Source organism: Mustela putorius, unplaced genomic scaffold (assembly GCF_011764305.1).
Source record: "Mustela putorius furo isolate JIRA1106 unplaced genomic scaffold, ASM1176430v1.1 tig00003987_pilon_pilon_pilon, whole genome shotgun sequence".
Taxonomy (NCBI): domain Eukaryota; kingdom Metazoa; phylum Chordata; class Mammalia; order Carnivora; family Mustelidae; genus Mustela; species Mustela putorius.
Genome location: NW_025422126.1, coordinates 1,995,498 through 2,016,987, shown reverse-complemented (window position 1 = coordinate 2,016,987; position 21,490 = coordinate 1,995,498). Strand labels below are relative to the sequence as shown.

The 21,490-nt window shown below is 38.5% G+C and overlaps 2 protein-coding genes across 2 annotated transcripts; both read right to left on the bottom strand.

Annotated features, from left to right (window-relative positions):
* Positions 1-10,623: 10,623 nt before the first annotated feature.
* Positions 10,624-11,565, bottom strand: LOC123389586 (olfactory receptor 51G2). Its single transcript, XM_045071484.1, has one exon. The coding sequence runs from the start codon at positions 11,563-11,565 to the stop codon at positions 10,624-10,626; it is 942 nt and encodes a 313-aa protein (XP_044927419.1).
* Positions 11,566-19,315: 7,750 nt separating this feature from the next.
* On the bottom strand, positions 19,316-20,275 carry LOC101681269 (olfactory receptor 51G1). Its single transcript, XM_004782228.2, has one exon. It carries the CDS (start codon positions 20,273-20,275, stop codon positions 19,316-19,318), a length of 960 nt encoding a protein of 319 aa, XP_004782285.2.
* Between the last annotated feature and the right edge of the window lie 1,215 nt (positions 20,276-21,490).

Sequence of the window (21,490 nt, the reverse complement as noted above, 5' to 3'; positions counted from 1 at the left end):
TTTCCTTTTGGAGCTGGGATTGTAGGTATCCGGTGCACTTCTTTTGCTCATTTGTTTCTAACTAGGTTCTCTGATTGCCAGTCTGTCTTATTCTCTATGCTATTCCCACCCTCTTAGAGAATATTTGGAACAACATAGTTGCTCAATAGTTATTTATTGAATAGATATTTAAAATGTCCAAATACTTTATATTTGTTAATAAAAAGAAGTGAATGAGGGATGAGTTTTTTTGGTTTTTTTTTGTTTTGTTTTTGTTTGTTTGTTTTCTTATATATCAAATTTATCTTCTTTGACATACAACATCCCCCAGAGTTCAAATGGGAATAATGAAATGAGGCTTTAGGATAGAAAAGTCTGGTATCCCATTTGGGAGGAATGAGGCTGAAATGGACCTGCTCATGCCATCTTTTGGTTAGCAGTGGAATTTTGGTGATGGTACCAGGCTCACTGTAAACATTTAATCTTTCATTTCTGTAAGTAGTTTTTTGTAGGGATTCTGGTAGGGGTTTATAATAGTGAGCCCCTGTGCTATACTTTTATGGAAGTTATATTCCAAATAGAGAAACCGATGATAAAACAAGTAATTTAAATAATTACACATTGTGTTTAAAGAGGGAGGAAATAAAATATTTGTGTATGAAAAAAAATTACAGGGAGCAAGACCTGGTTGAGCTATATAAGTTAAGAAACACCTCGCTGATAAGAAGGGTATTAGTTGAGATTTAAAAGGATGTGGAGAGGAACATAGAATGTTCTAGAAAATAACAACATGGGGATGTGGGAAGATTTAAAGCAAAGCTCTAGGCAGATAAGAAGTGGATATGTTTGGAAGAATGCTAGAAGCGCTGAAGCAAAGGAAAAAGGTAACATTTGGTATGGTAATAATACCTCAATGGGTATGTTGAGAAAATAGAATATACTCCTCAGAAATAATAGGAAATGACTTACCTTTTTTCAAGATTTATTTATTTGTCAGAGAGAGAGAGAAAGAGCAGTGAGCACAAGCAGGGAGAGCAGTAGACAGAGGGGGAGGAGAAATAGGCTCCCCGCTGAGAAGGGAGCTCAGTGTGGGCTTGATCCCAGGACCCTGGGATCATGACCTGAGCGGAAGACAGCTGCCTTACCAACTGAGCCACCCAGAGGCCCTGAAGAAATGACCTGCTTATCCTACATGCACCAGTAGGGCTCAATCTGAAAAACTAGACTGAGTGAAAGACACCAGACTCAATGTATTACTTATTCCTTCATTTATAAATGTGCTAGTGAGACAAAAGTCAATCTATAGTGAAAGATGTCAGAGCAGGGTTTGCCTGGTTGGGATGGAGAGGGGGATGATTGACTCCAGGGAGACAAGAGAACCTTTTATGAAGTGAAGGCAATGTCCTATGTCTTAATCAGGCTGGTAGCTACAGAGGCACGCATGTGTCAGAACTCTTCAGAATGTATGTGAAAATACTTACATTTTTAAAAAAATATTTTATTTATTTATTTGACAGACAGAGATCCCAAGTAGGCAGAGAGGCAGGCAGAGAGAGAGGCGAGGAAGCAGGCTCCACGCTGAGCAGAGAGCCTGAAGCTGGGCTGGATTCCAGGGCCCTGAGATCATGACCTGAGCCAAAGGCAGAGGCTTTAACCCACTGAGCCACTATTAAGGAACCAGTTTTCCTTTTGGAGCTGGGATTAAGCACCCAGAAACTATTTACATTTTATTGTCACCAATTAAACAGCAACAAAGCTGATTTTAAAAAAGAAAAAGAGGGACTTATAATCATTAACTGATTTGCTGATAACAGATCACTGCCCCTTTAAGTCTCTAATATTTGGGAAGCCTGAAAATGCTCTTTCAGAATACCCATTCATTTCTGGGGAAACTTTTTTTTTTTTTGCTGTCTGCTTTGTGAAAAGCCAAGAACTGCCTCCCCTGTTATTTCTCTCAACTCAAATCTATTCTTACGACAGTGTCCACTATCTCACTTTATTTTCCATATCCAAACTGACATGAAATTCTTTTTTTTTGGATGGAAAATCAAACTGTAGGCTTATTGGTTTTATTTTACACAGTGCCATATAATTTATTTTAATCAATAAACTAGATGTTTTTGTTTCATGTAGGAATATTCTTAGTGTTGTTTGCCTGTGGATTTTATGATATACTAGAAATTCTAATTATAGTAAATAAAAGTACTAATTAAACATGGTGTACCAGAACAGTTGTAAGAAATCAAGAAAATAATGCCAAAAACAAGATCTGTAATGTGCTTTTCTCTATTTGCTTCTTAGAGATCTAAATGTATAATTATAGCCTCAGAAAAATAATTAGCTTCATTGATCATCATTATAATTTAGACTCCAAGAAAATAAGTTAGAGATAATTAGTCCAGCTTTTTCACTCTTGTAAGGGAGGAAATGGACACCCCAAGTCAATGACTTGCTCAGACTTAACCATCATGCATGGTAGACCAAGAAGCTAGTTAGCCTGCCTCCTTCAGTGCTCTTGCTCAGTTTCCCCTTTATGCTTAAGAGGGACGTACTCAAATGTTGGGTTTGGTGCAGATTCTTCCAGACTTCTACTTTCAGTCTGTGTTCCCAAAGGGAGACAATCCTTAAGGAAAATGAGTGTATGCCTAGAAATTCAGAATTAACCTTTGTGACAAAGTTATTTCTTCAAGATCCATTGGTAAAGCTCACTTGCCCATTGGAAGCCCAGCAGAAGAAACAGGTTTGTTGATCCCTGGCCTTCATTATTATCCTCATTGTTACCCTCTCCCATTGGAGATTTTTTCCAAAGATTTTCAGAGTCCTCAGATGACCTCCAATCAGTCTCTGTACTTAAAAAACAGCATGCAGGTTATTGTCATTTGCTGACAAAATTTTGCTGAGTATCAACTGTTGGTTGTATCTTCCAATGAAGCCTAAAAAGTCTTAAGTGAAGCTGACCATACAGGTGATGTCTTCAGGCATACAGAGCCCATGGAATGGCCTTGACCATTTGCCAGTTGCATTCTAAGTCACTTTATTGTAGGTTAATGACTTTCTCCCATGACTTTGCAAGAAGAACCGCCACCTGACATCCAGACAGTTGAGACAATGTTACAGCAGCCTCAAGCTTCTGGATGCACCTTGGGAACAGAATGTGGAGATTACAGAGCTCTCAATAATTCTCAGAGCAGAGATTGTATCTTCTCTGGCCTCTGTGGTAGTATTCTGATCAGTCTGACATGAAATTCTATAGGTGTTTTTCTCCCAACAATCTATCAATTTTTCCTGATCTATTTCTTCTGCCATAATCCTTATCCAAATCACCATCCTCCCATGCAAGAACGCTTTTATCAGGTCTTAATTTGGACCCTTCCTTCAATCTTACTCTCTAATTTGCTCTCTACTTTGCAGCCAGAGTGACCTTTTGTAAAACAACTAACGTTATCCACTTACTTAAAACACTCTTATTTTCTCTTACTACAATTGGGGTAAAGAACAGTCTTTGGTCCTAAAAAAATCACCCCCCCATCCCCCACTGACCCCAGCCACAATCTGGCTGCTGTGTCTTTTTCTACCTTATTTTGGGTCAAGAGGCTGAAAACACCTGGACCTCTTTGCTGTGGACACCATGAAAACCCAGGCTAGGATAAATAGACAACAGCTTGAGAACAAAGACGTACAAATGGGAAGGAGCCATGTAATTCATTAATTACAATGAATTTTTGATTTGCAAATAAAGAACCAGAGCCCAGAAAAATGCAATGCCTTTCTTAAGGCCACACAACAAATGATAACTGAAATGGTTATAAGTGAATTTCAGAGTATTTCCATATAGTCATTTGTTTTGATGCTTAACTTCAACTTATTAAAGTAGATATTATAAGTCCCGAAAACTTCTGAAAAAAAAAATCCAATGGGGTGAAAGAAGGGAGAAATTGGAAGAAAGGAGAATTACTTTTTTTGAGTTAAAGAACATGTCAGATGTTATTTATTCTAGAGCTTCCAAAGGTGAGGGCACTGTAGGGTTGGTTCTGGGTGTGGTAGGTGGAAGAATTGAAACCATGAACAATGAAGGAAAGAAGGTGCTAGGATTTCACCGTTCTTCATGTGTGGTCAGGTTTTTAGGAGGGAATAAGATCTTGGATGGGTTACTTTCGTGTTCTGGAGTAATTAGGCCAGATATCTGAGAGGCAAATATAGTGCATACACTTGATTAACAATATATAATTTATTCCATACTGTCCCAAATACATTATGCACAGTATCTCATTTAATCTTTGTGGCAAATATCTGAAGTAGATATTACTCCTGTCCAAAATTTATGGCTTTGAGAAATTAAGTGATTACTAAAATTTAAGGCCTGAGGACTGAACTCAGGTCTCTTTGGGGCCACTTGCCTTTGTTCTAAAGTTTTATGTTATGTCATCTTCCAGGATATAAACAAAACAGAAAAAAATGAAAGAATTGGTTATTCAGGGGATAATGATAGGCCAGATGTGCCAAGTGGTGGTCCACAGGACGAAGCTTGCAGAATAAGGCTTTGTTTCATTCATAAAACTGTGAATTATTTAAAAATTGAACTAGTTCTCAACCTTTACAAAAATCATGAAATTTTACATAAGAACCTGGGCATTTTCTATGCTACATTTTAAAGAATGTATTTCATATTTTATCAAGTATTTTTTCAAAGCAACTTTTTGACTTTGTGCTATTCATATACAATAATATACTTTATTATTTCTAATTATCTAACCTTTTTTTTAGTATAGTTGACCCACAACATTATATTAGTTTCAGGTGTATAACATAGTGACTTACGGCCAATTAATCTGTGACAAAGGAGACAAGAATATACAATGGGGAAAAGGCAGTCTTTTTTTTTTTTTTAAAGATTTTATTCATTTATTTGTCAGAGCGAGAGCGAGCATAGGCAGACAGAGTGGAAGGCAGAGTCAGAGGGAGAAGCAGGCTCCCTGCGGAGCAAGGAGCCTGATGCGGGACTCGATCCCAGGACGCTGTGATCATGACCTGAGCCGAAGGCAGCTGCTTAACCAACTGAGCCACCCAGGCGTCCCAAGGCAGTCTTTTCAATAAATGGTGCTGGGAAAACTGGACAGCTAAATGCAGAAAAATGAAACTGGACCACATTCTAACACCATACACTAAAATAAATTTAAAATGGATTAGAGACCTAAAGGTGAGACCTGAAACCATAAAACGCCTGAAATAAGTCAAGCAGAGAAAGACAACTATCATATGATCTCCCTGATATGAGGAAGTGGTGATGCAACATGGAGGCTTAAGTGGGTAGAAGAAGAATAAATGAAACAAGATGGGATTGGGAGGGAGACAAACCATAAGTGACTCTTAATCTCACAAAACAAACTGAGGGTTGCCGGGGGGAAGGGGTTTGGGAGAAGGGGGTGGGATTATGGACATTGGGGAGGGTATGTGATTTGGTGAGTGCTGTGAAGTGTGTAAACCTGGTGATTCACAGACCTGTACCCCTGGGGATAAAAATATATGTTTATAAAAAATAAAAAAAAAAATCTTTAAAAAAAAAAAAAAAAACGCCTGAAAGAAAACACAGACAGGAATTTCTTTGACATTGGCTATAGAAACATTTTTCTAGATGTCTTCTCGACAGAAAAGCAAAAATCAACTATTGGGACTACATCAAAATAAAAAGCTTTTATACAATGAAGGAAACCATAAACAAAGCCAAAAGCAACCTGCTGAATGGGAAAAGACACTTACAAATGGCATGTCTGATAAGGGATTAATACCCAAAATGTATAAAGAATTTCTACAGCTCAGCATAAAGAAAAACCCCGAAAATCTGATTTTAAAATGGGCAGAAGACCTGATTTTTATTTTCTTTTTAAAAATCAGTGCATCTTTACTATTGGCCCAGCATTCTGGAGCTGAATAGTTAAGTACCTTAAGACAGGGTTTGCCAGAGATCATAACCTACAACTTGCTATTTGTCTTCCAGAATTTTTCTTCACTCATTTACCTTACTTGGTGGCCTTCAGAGGGATTTGAGTTTATGTTCCCAGTTCTAAATTATCTTTGAGAGAGGTAAATGAGAGAGTAGTCATGCCTTATTATAGGTTTAATCTATGATTCCCGGTCATGAATTTATTTCCGTACCATGGCCTTCTCTTCTAGGATCCAGGGCCATAGATCCAAATGCTTAATTGACTCTACCTTTTAATGAGAATAATGATAATAATAATACTTCACAATTATTGATCATTTACTAAGTACCATATATTATACCAAATGCTTTACATAGTATATGGTATCTTATTACATTTATTCGCTATTAACCCATTAAGAGGTATTATTATCTATCCCTGTTTGGCAGATGAGAAAGTAGGAGCTTATAAGAGTAAAAAAACTTTCCTGGACACACAGCCAGTAAGTGATGTAATCTGGATTCTTCTCAAGTTTATTTATTCCTGAGCTTGAGTTCTTAACCACTACACACTCTCTGTGTTGCATAGACAGCTGATGCTCAGTATCTTCAAAATGCAATAAATTAATTCTTCTCTTTAGGCCTGTTCCTTAGAAAGTATTCTTTATCTCACTAAGTAGAACTCTCATATACTTAATTTTTCAAAGCTCAAACCAGAAAGTAATCTTCATCCCTTCCTTCCTTGAGATATAGTATATGGCTCGGTGACTATAAGTTAATAGTACTGTTTTGTATACTTAACATTTGCCAAGAGAGCTGATCTTTTTTTAAAAGATTTTCTTTATTTATTTAGAGGCAGAGAAAAGAGCATGCAGAAGCAGGAGTAGTGGCAGAAGGAGAGGAAGAGAGAGAATCTCCAGCAGACTCCACATCAAGCACGGAGCCCAATATGGAGTTAGATCTCACAACCCTGAGATCATGTCCTAAGCTGAAACCAAGAGTTGAATGCTTCCCTGACTGAGCCACCCAGGTGCCCCAAGAGAGCTGATCTTAAGTGTTCTGACCACACTACAAAAATTATGGACTATGGAATGTGATGCTATATTAATTAGCAGGATTATATAATCATTTCACAATTCATATATCAGAATATCATATTGTACACCTTAAATATATACAAACTTTATTTATCAAGTATACCTCAATAAATCTGAAAAGACTGGAAGGTAGGAGAACAGTTAGAAGAGACACAGTAGTTCAAGCGAGAGATAATATTAATTAGACTTAAAGTAGTACCAATAGAAATAGAGGCATGTAGCTTTATGGTTTTCCTGAGGTTTTGTGTGTACATAGACTACCAAAATACAAACCACACATGACACTCACGCACATATTCTATTTTATTTTGTTTTTCATAAGTACCCTTGGATCTTCCACATGTAACACCCAAGGTTCATGTATATCCCTCATTGCAGAATGAGGCACTGGTTGTGGAAGGCATAACCTGTTAAGAGTTAAATGTCAGTTGTGCTAGATAGCATCAGATTAAGCCCAACTTCAAATGGGAATTGACTTCACATAAACCTTGTAGTAGAGGTTTTTTGTTTTTGTTTTTTGTTGTTGTTTTTTAAAGATTTTATTTATTTATTTGACAGAGAGAAATCACAGAGAGGCAGGCAGAGAGAGAGGAAGGGAAGAAGGCCCCCTGCTGAGCAGAGAGCCCGATGTGGGACTTGATCCCAGGACCCTGAGATCATGACCTGAGCCGAAGGCAGTGGCTTAACCCACTGAGCCACCCAGGCGCCCCTGTTTTTGTTTTTTTAAGGTTTTATTTATTTCTTTGACAGGGAGAATGAGAGGGCATAAGCAGGGGGACTGTAGAGGGAGAGGGAGAAGCAGGCTACCTGCCAACCAGGGAGCCCGATGTAGGGGTCAATCCCAGGGCCCTGGGATCATGACCCCAGCCAAAACAGATGCCAAACCATCAAGTTACCCAGGCACCCCTGTAGGAGATGTTTTATCTAGTGGCCCTTTGCCACTCCCTTTCTTGATCCTGCACTGTGCAGGAACATGACATCCTCAATATTCCCTCTAGATGTCTAAAACCCTACTTAGCAGCATTTTATCCAGACTTGCTTTCCTCACAAATACCTCCAAGACAAACTTACAAACACTGTATTGACATATATTACTCAAAAGATAATTTTTTAAAAAATTTTATTTTAATTCCAGTACAGTTAACATACAGTGTTATATTCGTTTCAGATGTACAATATATTGATTCACCCATTCTATACATTATTCCATGCATATCACAATAAGTGTACTTTGTAGTCTCCATCACCTCCTTAACCCATCACCCCACCTATCTCCCCTCTGTTAACCATGCATTTCTTCTCTATTGTTAAGAGTCTGTTTCTTGCTTTGTCTCCCTTCTTGTTTTTCCTTTGCATTGTTTCTTAAATTCTGCATATGAGTGAAATCATATGGAATTTGTCTTTCTTTGTCTTATTTCACTCAGCATTTATTTCCCTTAGCTTATTTCCCTTAGCATTATACTCTCCAGCTCCATTCATGTTGTTGTAAATGGCAAGATTTCATTCTTTTTTATGGCTGAATAATGTTCCATTATATATATATATATATATATGATGTGAATATATATATATATGATGTGAAAGATATATATATCTTTGATGTGAAAGATGGGAAAGATATATATCTTTCCCATCTTTTTTATCCATTCATCTATTGATGGACACTTGGGTTATTTCTATACTTCGTATCAGTGTTTTTGATTTTGAGGGTAAATACCCTGTGGTGCAATTACTGGATTAAAGATAATTTTATTTTTAACTTTTTGAGAAACCTCCATACTGTTTTCCACAGTGGCTGCACCAGTTTGCATTCCCACCAACAGTGTAAGAGTGTTCCTATTTCTTCACATCCTTGCCAACACTTGCTGTTTCTTGTATTTTTTATTTTAACCATTCTGACAAGTGTGAGATGATATCTCATTGTAGTTTTGATTTGTATTTCCCTGATGATGAGTGATATTGAGCATCTTTTCATGTGTCTGTTGGTCATCTGTATGTTTTCATGCCTTCTGCCTATTTTTAATTGCATGATTTGGTTTTGGGTGTTGATTTTTATAAGTTTTTTATATAATTTGGATACTTACCCCTTATCAGCTATTTCATTTGTAAAATATCTTTTCCCATTCAGTAGGTTCCCTTTTAATTTTGTTCATTATTTCCATCACTATGCAGAAATTTTATTTATTTATTTATTTTTATTTTGAGGTAGTCCCAATAGTTTATTTTTGTTTTTATTTCCCTTGGCTCAGGTGACATATTTAGAAAAATGTTGCTGTGGCTGATGTCAGAGAAATTACTGTCTAGGCTCTCTTCTAGGATTTTTATGGTTTTAGGTTTCACATTTATGTCTGAAAGATATATATATATATATTTTTTTTTCTTGGGCAAAGTGGTGGCAAAATTGTAGTGGACAGATAAGAGGGTATAAGCAATTATCTCTTTTTGATTCACAGGTTTATGATTTTTCTGATATGGTCAGTGCCTCAACCTTTTTCTACTTATCGCCTCCCCTTCCTTCACTCCCCTGTTCTCTGCTTTTCCCTGACATTCTAGGGAACAATGACAATAGAAACAACTTCAAATATTTCTTTAGATGCATTATTCTCTCTCTCTTACCTCTGCCTCAGTTTTGTACATCCTATTCCTTCAAATAAGACCATAATTTTCCTGTTTGATTGCCAAGCTCCAGTATGTTTCTTACACTGAGCCAACTCAAGGAAATCTTTCCTGACATTGTTTCTCCCAACTGAAAGAAGATATTTCTCTTTTTGCTCCTATATCCACTTCTTTTTATTTTGAGCAACCCAATTAACATATAACTGTATAATAAACCATCTCCAAATTTAGTGTCTTAAAAAACAAACAAGCAAACAAACATTTATTGAGCTTGCAAATCTGAAGCTTAGGCTAGGTTCAGAGTAGGGTTGATTATTTTATTTGGTACCACCTGGAAAGGTGGGGAAAATGGGGTTTGGAATAATATGAAGATTTATTTACTCACTAGTAGATGATAATGATCCAACTAAGGCTGAGACTTTAGCTTGGTCTATTGGCTGGGACATCTACATGGCTTGTCCCTGTGGTCTCAGCTTCCTCTTGGTATGGTATTCGCAGGCTTTATTCAAAAAGCAAGCATTGATTGAGATAGAGATATAGTTGGAAATAGAAATGAAGATAGAAAAGGAGGGAGAGAGAAAGTGTAGGAGAGGCATATACCCGTCTAAAATATATCACCTTTTGTGACCTAGCCTCAGGAGTCCTACAAGATCACTTCCTAAACATTCAATTCACTGAGGCATTTACCAAGTCCTACACAGTTACAAGGAGAGAAAAAATGGACTCCATCTCTTGATGGGGGAGCAACAAGTTTCTGGAGGAAAATGTAGGATTAGAATTACCTCATTGGCCATTTTTGGAAAAATATAATCTGCTATGTCATACTGCATTGTGCTTTCCCCCAATCAGGGCAAAGATAATTCTGCAAGAGCTGTGACTTCTGATCATTCCTTCATGTATTTGTTAAGTAAATAAATAATTGTCTCCTCCATTTTATGCACATTGGATATTATAAAAGATGAAGGAGTAAGGCTACACTTAAGGAATTAGTGCTTCTAAGACTAGACCCAACTAATAACAAAAGGCATGGGTTATGCGATCTCGGATCTGTTTGGTCTTCACACTGTAGACAATAGGGTTCATCAGGGGAGGGAATAGGAGGTACACAAAGCCCATGATCACCTGGACCAGATGAGGTGCCTGCTTCCCAAAGCGGTGGATGACAGACAAGCCAATCATGGGAGTGTAGAAGAGGAGTACAGCACATATGTGGGAAACACAGGTGTTAAGAGCTTTGAATCTCTCAGCTTTGGATGCAATAGACAGCACAGTACGCAGGATCAGGGCATAGGAGAAGAGAATGAGCAGTGAGTCTATACCTACTGTGGAAACAATGACAAACATGCCATAGATGCTATTGGCTTTGATGTCTGCACAGGCCAATTTCATCACTTCCTGGTGGAGGCAATAGGAATGTGAGAGAACCGGGGACCCACAATAAGGGAATCTTTTGAGCATAAAAGGCAATGGGAAAATGAGGGCTACACTGCGGCCCAGGGAAACCAGGCCAATCCTGCCAATGACCGTGTTGGTGAGAATGGAAGCATAGTGCAAGGGGAGACAAATGGCCACAAAGCGGTCAAAGGCCATGGAGAGTAGCACAGAAGACTCCAGGAAGGACAAGCAGTGAATGAAAAAGAGCTGAGCAAAACAGGCATCATGACCAATATCTCGTGCCCCAATCCAAAAGATGCCTAGTACTGTAGGGAGGGTGCAAAGAGACAGACCCAGGTCAGTCAGAGCCAGCATGGACAAGAAAAGGTACATAGGTTCATGGAGTGAGGGCTCTGTTTTAATGATAAAAAGGATTGTACAGTTCCCCAGGATGGAAACTAGGTATATAAGGCACAGTGGGATGGAGATCCAGATGTGCATGTGCTCCAACCCAGGAATGCCACTCAGCAGAAAGGTGGAGGAAATGTTGCGGTTGCTTTCCAGGGATCCCACAGTCATTGTGTGTGGAGGGAAGAGGAAAATTGGATTCCCTCCAAATTCTTGAAATGAATTCAGAAAAAAGCTAGGGATTGTCCCTGGAAGAAATTTGAAAACAAACCAAACAAAACATTAGAATCAACTAGGACTAGAACTATACAGCTCTTCCAGAGGTCATTTCTTTCTGGCCCCTTATTCCCTTTAAACATTGTTTTAGAATTTTTTTTTTCTTTTTTTCTCCTTCAAGCTGAGATATCTGACACTCTTCATTATTCTTGTTGGTTATACCTAACTTTGCCTATCCCTTTTGAGAAGATCTTTAAACACTTCTCACCTTCCTCTTTTCCATTAGAACTCTCAATAATGTTCCAAAATTTCTTTCAACTTCTCTTCACTTCCCTTCTCTTACTTTACTTCCTTTGCTATTCTTTTATCTCTTTGCTTCCTTACTCCCTCCCTCCCCCTCTATGCCTTCTCTTCTCTTCCTTTCTTTCCTTCCTCCTTTCTATCCTTCTTCCTCTTCTCTCTTTCTTTCTTTTCTACTTCTGCTTGACTTCATCAGCTACATACAATTGCTAAGTGTAAACACAGATGAGTCCTTCACTCATCTTCTCATCTCATCTCATATGGAAACCTAGCTTGATCTAGACGGCTCAAATGCGCTACTCAGCTCACATAATTGCAGTTAGGACTGGAGAGTGAATGAATGGCTGTCTGTAACGTGATTCTTGACTGCTGAAGTACCATATCAAAGCTCTGATTCTCCTATCAGTCAGTAACCTACATTCCCTAGAGATCTAGAATTCAACTGCTATGAACCTAGGTGGGGGGAAACCATCAACCATGACTACACCCCCAATTGCAAGACAGAGTCCATGAGAGTCCACAGAATAGAGGGCAGTAATGCTGGTAAGACATACTCTCTAGGTTAGGAAATGAAGGTTCATGAGAGTATAGTTACTGGGAAGAGGTCTTATGCCAGTTTAAGCCTCCTGAGTTTCAGAGCAGTCATCTGCCCACTTCCAATTCCTAACACCACTAGAATGTGAGATTAAAAAGGGCAGGGGCTTTGCTTTGTTTATTTTTGTAAAGACAGTGCTTAGGCACTCAGGATTTTTTTAAATTATTTAGTTAGCTGTTACTAACTTGGTGTATATTTTATTGCTTTAAAAATTCCTGTGAATAAAGTTCTATTAATAATACCATATTATAGAAGAAGAAACAGAACTAGAGAAAATTAATATTTCTAAGATCAAAGATATAATAAATGGCCCAAATGAGATTTGAACTGATTTTTCTCTAGATTCCTGGATCTCAACAACCATTACACTTTCTTCCTGCGTTAGAGGACAATTCACTGTCAACTAGAAGTAGCGAGCATAAGGTCAGGGGCTTAATAGACCTCCAAAAATGTTCTGGCTATTTAGCTAAGTTAATAATAAACTTACTAGAGACATACATGCAAATATATATGTAGACATTTTCTTCCTCACTCCAAATAACAGTGAAATTAGTTGCCAGTGTCATTAACTCACTGTCCACTTGAAGGTCAGATTGGCTCTTGTGTGTTGTTCCTCAGCTTCTGCTTCCACCATGGTCAGTGATCACCACCTCCTTCATCAAAGTGAATTCAGAAGAGCTGTGATAAACTTACCTGTCATATGACAGGCAAGCTACATGGTGGTTAACAATATAAGTCATAAAACTTAAGGCAGGAAATCTTTTGACATGAAAACGAAAAAGGTAGTAAAGAAAGAATGTACATTGTTAAGAATATAAAAGTTTATTTATAATACCTGATGCACATCTACTGTTTGCCAGAAGCTGTGTTAGAAGCATTGCAAAAGAAATAACATTGCAAGAAAAATATTGCAAGTTAATATTATTACCTTGATTTGCAAATGAGGAGAGGCTTATAGAATTTGATGATGTATATTAAGTCATACCATCAATCACTGACAGAGCTGGAATTCAACCTTAAATCTCTGGAGTTCCAAGGAGCATTCTGGGCAGCTTTTAAGCTGAGACAGCCTAAAATGGGTGAAGATTGAATGACAAATAATAGAAATAGTCTTTGTGCCCCACCTTCTTTTAGCTCAAGATGGACTCTTTTTGGAATCAGAGTTTGTGGTAACATTTTAAAAAGAATAGGGATCAGAAAGGAAGTTGAAGGAAGAGACCAGGACATAAGAGAAAATCGGGAGTAGTGAAGCAGGAGGTATCTGCCTAGGAAAGATCACCTTTAGCTTGTTGTCTGGGGAGATCTTAGTGAGGTAACTGTTCTAAGGTCTTCTTATTTAAAGGTCTTCAGAGTTTCAATTATCAGATTTGGTGAGGACTTCATTGTTCCTGACCAGTTGATAAAGCAGCTATCTAGAGTAGAAGGGAGTTGGAAATTTAGCAAATGGCCAGCTCTCAGTTGTTCTTGGAGAATACTTCCTAGGGGTTTTGGGTTTGGGCAAGTTCAATGGCTGCTTCCAATTCTCTCACTTGGATTCCATAGTCACCCAAGAAAGTGTCCTTTCATGTCACATACAAGCTTTTCTTTCAGACGATCACACTGCTTCTGGGCAGGAAACGAAGTGAATGAGTGTGAGAAAGCTATTGTATCTTTGCTAAGTTAGTGCTAAAACCAGACCAGGGTTTGGTGAGCGAGATCTGACTTCAGGAGTCACCACCTTCCACAGGTACCCTCTATAGCCTTTCTTGTGCCTCAAAGGTCCTTCTCTCCCTTCCTTCTCCAGAGCTCAGGCTGAGCTTTCTGGGACCTCCTCTTGGCTCTACAAATTTGTCTCACATACCAAAGCTAGGTCTAGAGCCTCTGGGTCTTGCAATGGGGGAGAAGAAATGCTAATACTAGAGGCTCTTGGGCATATGGAGAGACTGGAGGGTGGGCTTTGAATTCTCTGATTTTTATGAAATTGTCTGAGGTCCCCACTAAGATTCTTTCAGGAATCTTTAATGAATTCCCTATTAGGACTGGCTCCCTGGACTTCATTATCTTATACTCTGGGAATAAGGGAAAGAGAAGAGAAGAGTCTTAGGAGATATCTACATGAAAAGCCCAGAAGATGTCACACAGTGTAGCTACTTTTTAAAGATCTCATGAGATTTTGAACAACTCCGTAACTTTGGGGAAGCAGAATGGGTGTTAGTGTTTTATATATGATATATCATAACTCTATAGTTAATGCACATCAGCTGTGACAATGTGTATTGTGGATATCCATAACCTTATGTAACCTTAAAAGGGCCTTTTTAATTCAGTGCTTCCTCCATCACTAAAGGAGAAGAAAAGAGTCAGACCAAGTTCCTAGATATATTGTTACAGCTTTGAGTTTTGGTGCCCAAATAACCCTATATATGTGTGTGTGTGTGTGTGTGACTATAAATATATATTCCTGACTTTTGTCTACATTGAGAGACTCCATTTTCTCTTCCTGTCTCTGATCCACACAGACACAGAACTCAGCTCTAAGGTTTCTAGACATACAGGAGCTAATTGGAGAAACAAATTCATTCTTCTAGCCTTCTAGGCAACATGATCCCCTGCAAAGGATAGCTAAACCAGGGAGTTTTATATGCCAATACAGGGATATGAGGAATTAATCATCCATTTTTTAGACTTTGAAAGCTGACAGGCAAGACATTTTAGAGGGAGGCATGGAGGCTGTTTCAGTGTTTTCATTACTCACCTAATTAGCGTCCAGCTACTTGAATCTAATTTGGGAATATAAAATATAAATATTAAGGAATGTCCAGATCCCCTCACTAACCATAAGAGGTTATTCCAATTAATTGGCCTGATTGGTCCCCTTAGAATGTTCTGGGATTCATCTTGTGGCCACATTCCATTAATTTTTGCTCAAGCACATTGTAGACACACTTGAGTGTTGTGAAGCAATATTTCTCAAATCAGAGTCCCCAGATAATCAGGATCAGAATCACCTGTAATGCTTGTTAAAATGCAGGTTTCTGGGCTTTATCCCTATAATGCAGAATCAAAAACTAACATTAGTGACAACCACAAAAGTCTAAGATTTTTCTTATGAAAAATCTTGTCCTTATGATTTGTTTTCAACTCTGATTCCAGATTTTTATTCCCTCTATAATTAAAAGTGCATCTTCACATTTTACCTGGAATTCATTTCAAAACACAGTTACCTCTTGTTAGTTTGCTAGGACCACCATAACAAAATACCACAGACTAGTTGGCTTAACAACAGAAATTTATTTTCTCATGGTTCTTGAGGCCAGCAAAGTCCAACATCAAGGTGTTGACGGTTTGGTTTCTTCCAAGACCCCTCTCCCGGGAGTGCAAATGGCCATCTTCTCTCTGTGTTCTCACATGGCCTTTCTTGTGTGTATGAATATCTTTGATGTCTCTTGCTCTTCTTATAAAGACATGAGTCATACTGGCTTAGGGCCAACTCTGAAAGTCTGAGTTTAACTTAATGGCTTCCAAAAGACCGTACCTCCAAATAGAGTTACATTCTGAGGTATTGAGGGCTGGGATTTCAACATATGAATGGGGGGCACAATTCATCCCATAATATGTATATGTATACATAACATGTATCTTATCATCCAGTCTTTTTTTTTCACCCATTTAACAAATATTTTATAACAGAAATAACTCCCCCCTCCATTAAAAACACAGAAGCAATATTTATTTATAGCCTCTGAGTCCAAGTACTGAGGAAAAAAAAAAGTAGTGTTCAATATGTTTTGAAAGAAAATAGGTTTGAGTCTCAGATGTTACGGAGGTGGGGGGAGACTGATTTAGTCTTTGTACAGCTTTGATTAGAAGGAGCATAGAATTTGATCGTATTACAGGGAAGATATCCTGCCTTCTTTAAATCTTAGCTACTCAGTTTCTTTGAGGGAAAATAGGATATGATGTGGGAAGAGACTTGCCCCTCCCCCCAAAAGGGTCCATATGTCCTAGCCCAGAAAGAGCAGGAGAAAGAAACAAGATAGAGGCAGAATATAAGGGAATACCTTGTACATAAAGATGCTGCCTGGAGGAAATACCAGCTGCGAGACACTAAAGGGACCTAAAGAGAATATTATTGGATGGAACTTAGACAAACTGATGCAAAAATTCATCTTGTTTTTTGTTTGTTTGTTTTTAATTTCAGCATGGTTTTTAAATTCTTGTTATTACAATTTTTCCATGTATTTAGTTGGCAGATGTTTATGAAGAAGACAGACGATTTAGAAAAAAATAAGCAGGATGCTTGGGTGGCTTAGTGGGGTAAAGCCCCTACCTTCAGCTCAGGTCGTGATCCCAGGGTCCTGGGATCAAGCCCTGCATCGGGCTCTCTGCTCAGCAGGGAGCCTGCTTCCCCCTCTCTCTCTGCCTGCCTCTCTGCCTACTTGTGATCTCTGTCTGTCAAATAAACAAATAAAATCTTAAAAAAAGAAAGAAAGAAAGAAAATAAGTAATATTTCTCCTCCTCTACATCCTAGTTGTATGAGTAAAGTTGTTTCCCATCTGAATTTACAGAATGCCCACTATGTATAGTTCCCAGGAACATGCCATGCTATTTCACATCCTTTTTTCCCCTTTGTCTCTAGTGAGGCAAATAGATGTCCATTCATCTGAAATGTTAGCATATGTGGGAAAACTAGAGTCCATAAACTTTCAACAACATAATGCCAAAAGTTTAGGTTTTGAGATCTGACAGACCTGAATGTGGTTTTCGAGTTTTCCATTTATTATATATGATATTGGCTATAGTAACTGACCTCATTGAACCTTCAATCTAAAGGGATTATATGATAATTAAAAGGAAATTGTCTATCTTAAAGGTTAAGATAGCACTGAATAAAAATAGTTTGAAAAATTAAAATTTTAACAAAATGTTACTGTTGTAGTAAGTAGGTAAATGCCATGACCATTTAAAATGTGTCTTATAGGCATGCTTTTCCACTAACATTCTTTAAGTTTTTATAAGGCATACCTTTTAACTCCTACTGAGGTCTTTTCTACCCTACTTAAGTGTCTGGGAGGACATTCTTCAGAAATAAACATGCCAATTCTTGATCTGGATCATAGGTTATAGTTCTACATAGCAGAAAATTCATAATTTTGATGTCTCAATAAGTAAATAATCAGGATATAGCAGTCACTTATCTGCTACCTGGAGAATACCTTCCTGTAGTAGTTTTTTTAACTGAAAAATCTTATTTTAAAATTTTGATTCTGCCATCTTAATTTTCAAAGGACAGTCAAATTGGATATTGCATGCAAGCACTTCGAGACATTCTGTAGTATATAGTAGATGCTCAATAATTGTTAGATGCTATTACTACAATTGTAATTATTATTTTTTATTGTTATTTTCCAGCTAATCAGTAATAAAGATGGAGGTGGGGGAGGAAATACGGGCTATTCTACTTATTTTGAAGGTTAAAATGTATACATATTAAAGAATGTTCCCAAATCCTCTGAAAAAAATTTTTTTTTAATTTTTTATTTTTTATAAACATATATTTTTATCCCCAGGGGTACAGGTCTGTGAATCACCAGGTTTACACACTTCACAGCACTCACCCAAGCACATACCCTCCCCAATGTCCATAATCCCACCCCCTTCTCCCAAACCCCCTCCCCCCAGCAACCCTCAGTTTGTTTTGTGAGATTAAGAGTCACTTATGGTTTGTCACCCTCCCAATCCCATCTTGTTTCATTGATTCTTCTCCTACCCACTTAAGCCCCCATGTTGCATCACCATTTCCTCATATCAGGGAGATCATATGATAGTTGTCTTTCTCTGCCTGACTTATTTCGCTAAGCATGATACGCTCTAGTTCCATCCATGTTGTCGCAAATGGCAAGATTTCATTTCTTTTGATGGATCAAGAAGATGTGGTATATATACACAATGGAATACTATGCAGCCTCTGAAAAAATTTTGAATGTACATCCAGGCATCAACATAAGATATTATTATTGCTTTTTTTAAATCAACTTTGGTTTTAATTGCTCTCTTCCTGCCTTCTGAAACAGTTTTGTAAGAATTCTTCAATAGATATGAGTCTAAGGGTGGTACAAAGACTCTGGAAGATTCTAGAAGAAATCTTCAACTTCAGTTGGCTGAGGCATAGAGGAGATGAATCCGAGATCAGATAGTTTGTTTCACACAGAAATGGAATTCATCTGGCAAGTCACAGTTCCTAGATGCTAACTGGTTCCTTTAAGATACTAGATCAAAATGGGGAGTAGAGCTGATAAAACAAAGAACTTACTTTGAGTGGTGTGTTAGTTAGGGTCCAAGCAGAAGAAAGAAACCACACAGGAATTTAACAGAAAAGTTTAATTTATTTATTAACAAGAGATTACAGTAACAGGGAATCAACTAAGAGTGGGAAAGGGCTGAGGGAGAGTCTCCAAGGAAGAAACAAATTTTCAGGGAAAGAACCAGCCCCATGGCTAGCATTTGGTTGTTGATGGAGAGAATGTGAGTGAAGTTCATTGAATGACAGAGAGTTCCCTAGGTTTCTGAGCCAAAGCTGGTTCACAATTAGGCTAAAGCTGGTCGGTGGAGAACCACTTGTTGGAAGACTGATGAAATTTTCCAGGAGGACTGGTGAAATTTTCCAGGGGGTTACTGTTGACTTTCTGAAAAGCAGCTGAGGAACAAGCTGGAATCACCAGGAAGTTTCTAGAAGCTGCTTGAGGAGGTAATCTGCTATTGATTCACTGGAAACTAAAAATATCAATAGACTTGATGTCCTGAACTCCCTCCCTTCATCTTAACCCATCTTATCGAAAACCCCTAAAGGCTTTTACAAATTCAAACTTCTTAGCAATGCGGATGCGGATTTGCTTGGTCTTGATACTATAAACAATGGGGTTCATGAGAGGTGGTACCAGTAGATACACATAAGACATGAGGAGGTGTACAATACGGGGCAGATGTTCACCAAAGCGGTGCACAAGAGACAAGCCAATCATGGGAATGTAGAAGAGTAGCACAGCACAGATGTGGGAGACACAAGTGTTGAGGGCTCGAAGTCGCTCCTGGCGGGAGGCAATGCTTAGCACAGTGCGGAGGATGAGGGCATAGGAGAGGAAGATGAACAGTGAATCCAAGCCAACAGTGCAGGCCACAACAAAGAGCCCATATATGTGATTGACAATGATGCTAGAGCAGGCCAGCTTCATGATCTCTAGGTGCAGACAATAGGCATGGGCCAGCACATGGGAGCGGCAGTACTGGAAGCGTTTAAGGAGGAATGGCAGGGGCAGGATGAGGAGGGCACTTCTAAGCATTGAGCTCAGCCCCATCTTGACAATACGTGTGGGTGTCAAGACTGTGGAGTAGCGCAGTGGGTTGCAGATGGCCACATAGCGGTCAATGGACATGGACAGTAGAACTGAAGACTCTACCAGAGACAAGGTATGGATGAAGAAGAGCTGAGTGAAGCAGGCAGGGATGCCAATCTCTCTGGCATCAAACCAGAAGATGCCCAACACGGTGGGCAGTGTAGATAGACAAAGACCCAAGTCTGTCAGGGCCAGCATGGCCAAGAAATAGTACATAGGTTCATGGAGGGTGACATCAGTACGGATGACGTGGAGGATGGTAAGGTTTCCTACAATAACTGTCAAGTAGATGAAGCAGAATGGAATAGAGATCCAGCCATGGAGATCTTCCAGTCCTTGAAAGCCCGTGAGGAAGAAAGTGGCTTTTTGGAGGCTGCTATTATAAGAGATTGTCATGGCTTTACAGTCTTGGATACACCAACCTCCAGTCAAGAATGGGCTTTCTGGAGAGTAATAGAACTGAATTCTCACTCACCAAAGTGTCATGGGACCAGTGAGAGAGAAAGCGTCTGCAGATGAAATGAGAAAGAACTGGGGGACTTGATCTATTAGCATTTTCTGGAGGGTCTTGGATGGGGACTTATGTAGTGTATGGATGCCCTAGGATTTAGCCTTATGGTGGTATGTCTGCCCATGTTGGACTCTCAGTGGTTTCATGAGGTCACTTCAGATGGCACCTTTTTCATATGTTCCTCCCTGAGAAAAATCCAGTTTAATCAACTAAAGAATTCAGAATCTGTATCATATATACAGGGAATTAGTACTATACATGATTTTGCATAATTGTGTACTAGGATCAAGTGCCTATCATATGTCTTTAAATGTATTTTTAATTTGGCTGGGGATTGTGCTTTATTCCACAATGTTTAGTCTGCAGGGGAATGCAGAGGAAGCATTGAGTAAATGGTCACTGAACTCTTTGAGCTTATAACTTGTGGCCACAGTGATGCCTTTCCTGAATCTGCATAAAATCCTTCAGTGACTAAGGATGAAAAATGTGTTGCACAAATCTGAAGTCTGTACTGAGAAATGTCTGAGAAGAAACAGGATCTTCAGAAAACAAATAATTCTAGGAAAGGGTACACTGGGGCTTTGTTTTGGGAGATATCACAAGAGTTGTGAGTTTGCAACATCAGGGCTGTTAAGCTGGTGTTAGATGTAGAGATGAGGGTGCAGAGGAGGTATGCATCATATCTGAAACAGAAATAATAAAAAGAAACCTAAAATGGTCAGGATAGCCTCTAATTTTAGCTTATAACGAGGAAACTAAATCTTAAGGCTCTCAGAGTAAGCTGTGCATTTGGGAGTTAGATCAATATGGCACACAGGTATAGGTCTGTCTTTATAATACCTGAATTGGGCTCTATTTAAATTCTGCCTTCAGAACTTTTATTCAATTACATTTATTGCAAGCCATACTATAATGGGGTGTATGCATATTAATACAGTGTGAGTAGTATAATATTTATCATATGCATAAAAAAGCTTAAAACAGCTGAAAGAGACAAAGAATGGACAATCAGGGAAACAAAATGATAATAGTGTATTTTATCACCAAAGTCATGTCACCACTGTGCCTATTAAAAAAAGATAGAGAAGGATGAAAATTTC

What these genes read in the sequence shown, in the direction of transcription:
- LOC123389586 (XM_045071484.1), bottom strand. Translation starts at nt 11,565, where the DNA reads ATGACTGTGGGATCCCTGGAAAGCAACCGCAACATTTCCTCCACCTTT.
- LOC101681269 (XM_004782228.2), bottom strand. Translation starts at nt 20,275, where the DNA reads ATGACAATCTCTTATAATAGCAGCCTCCAAAAAGCCACTTTCTTCCTC.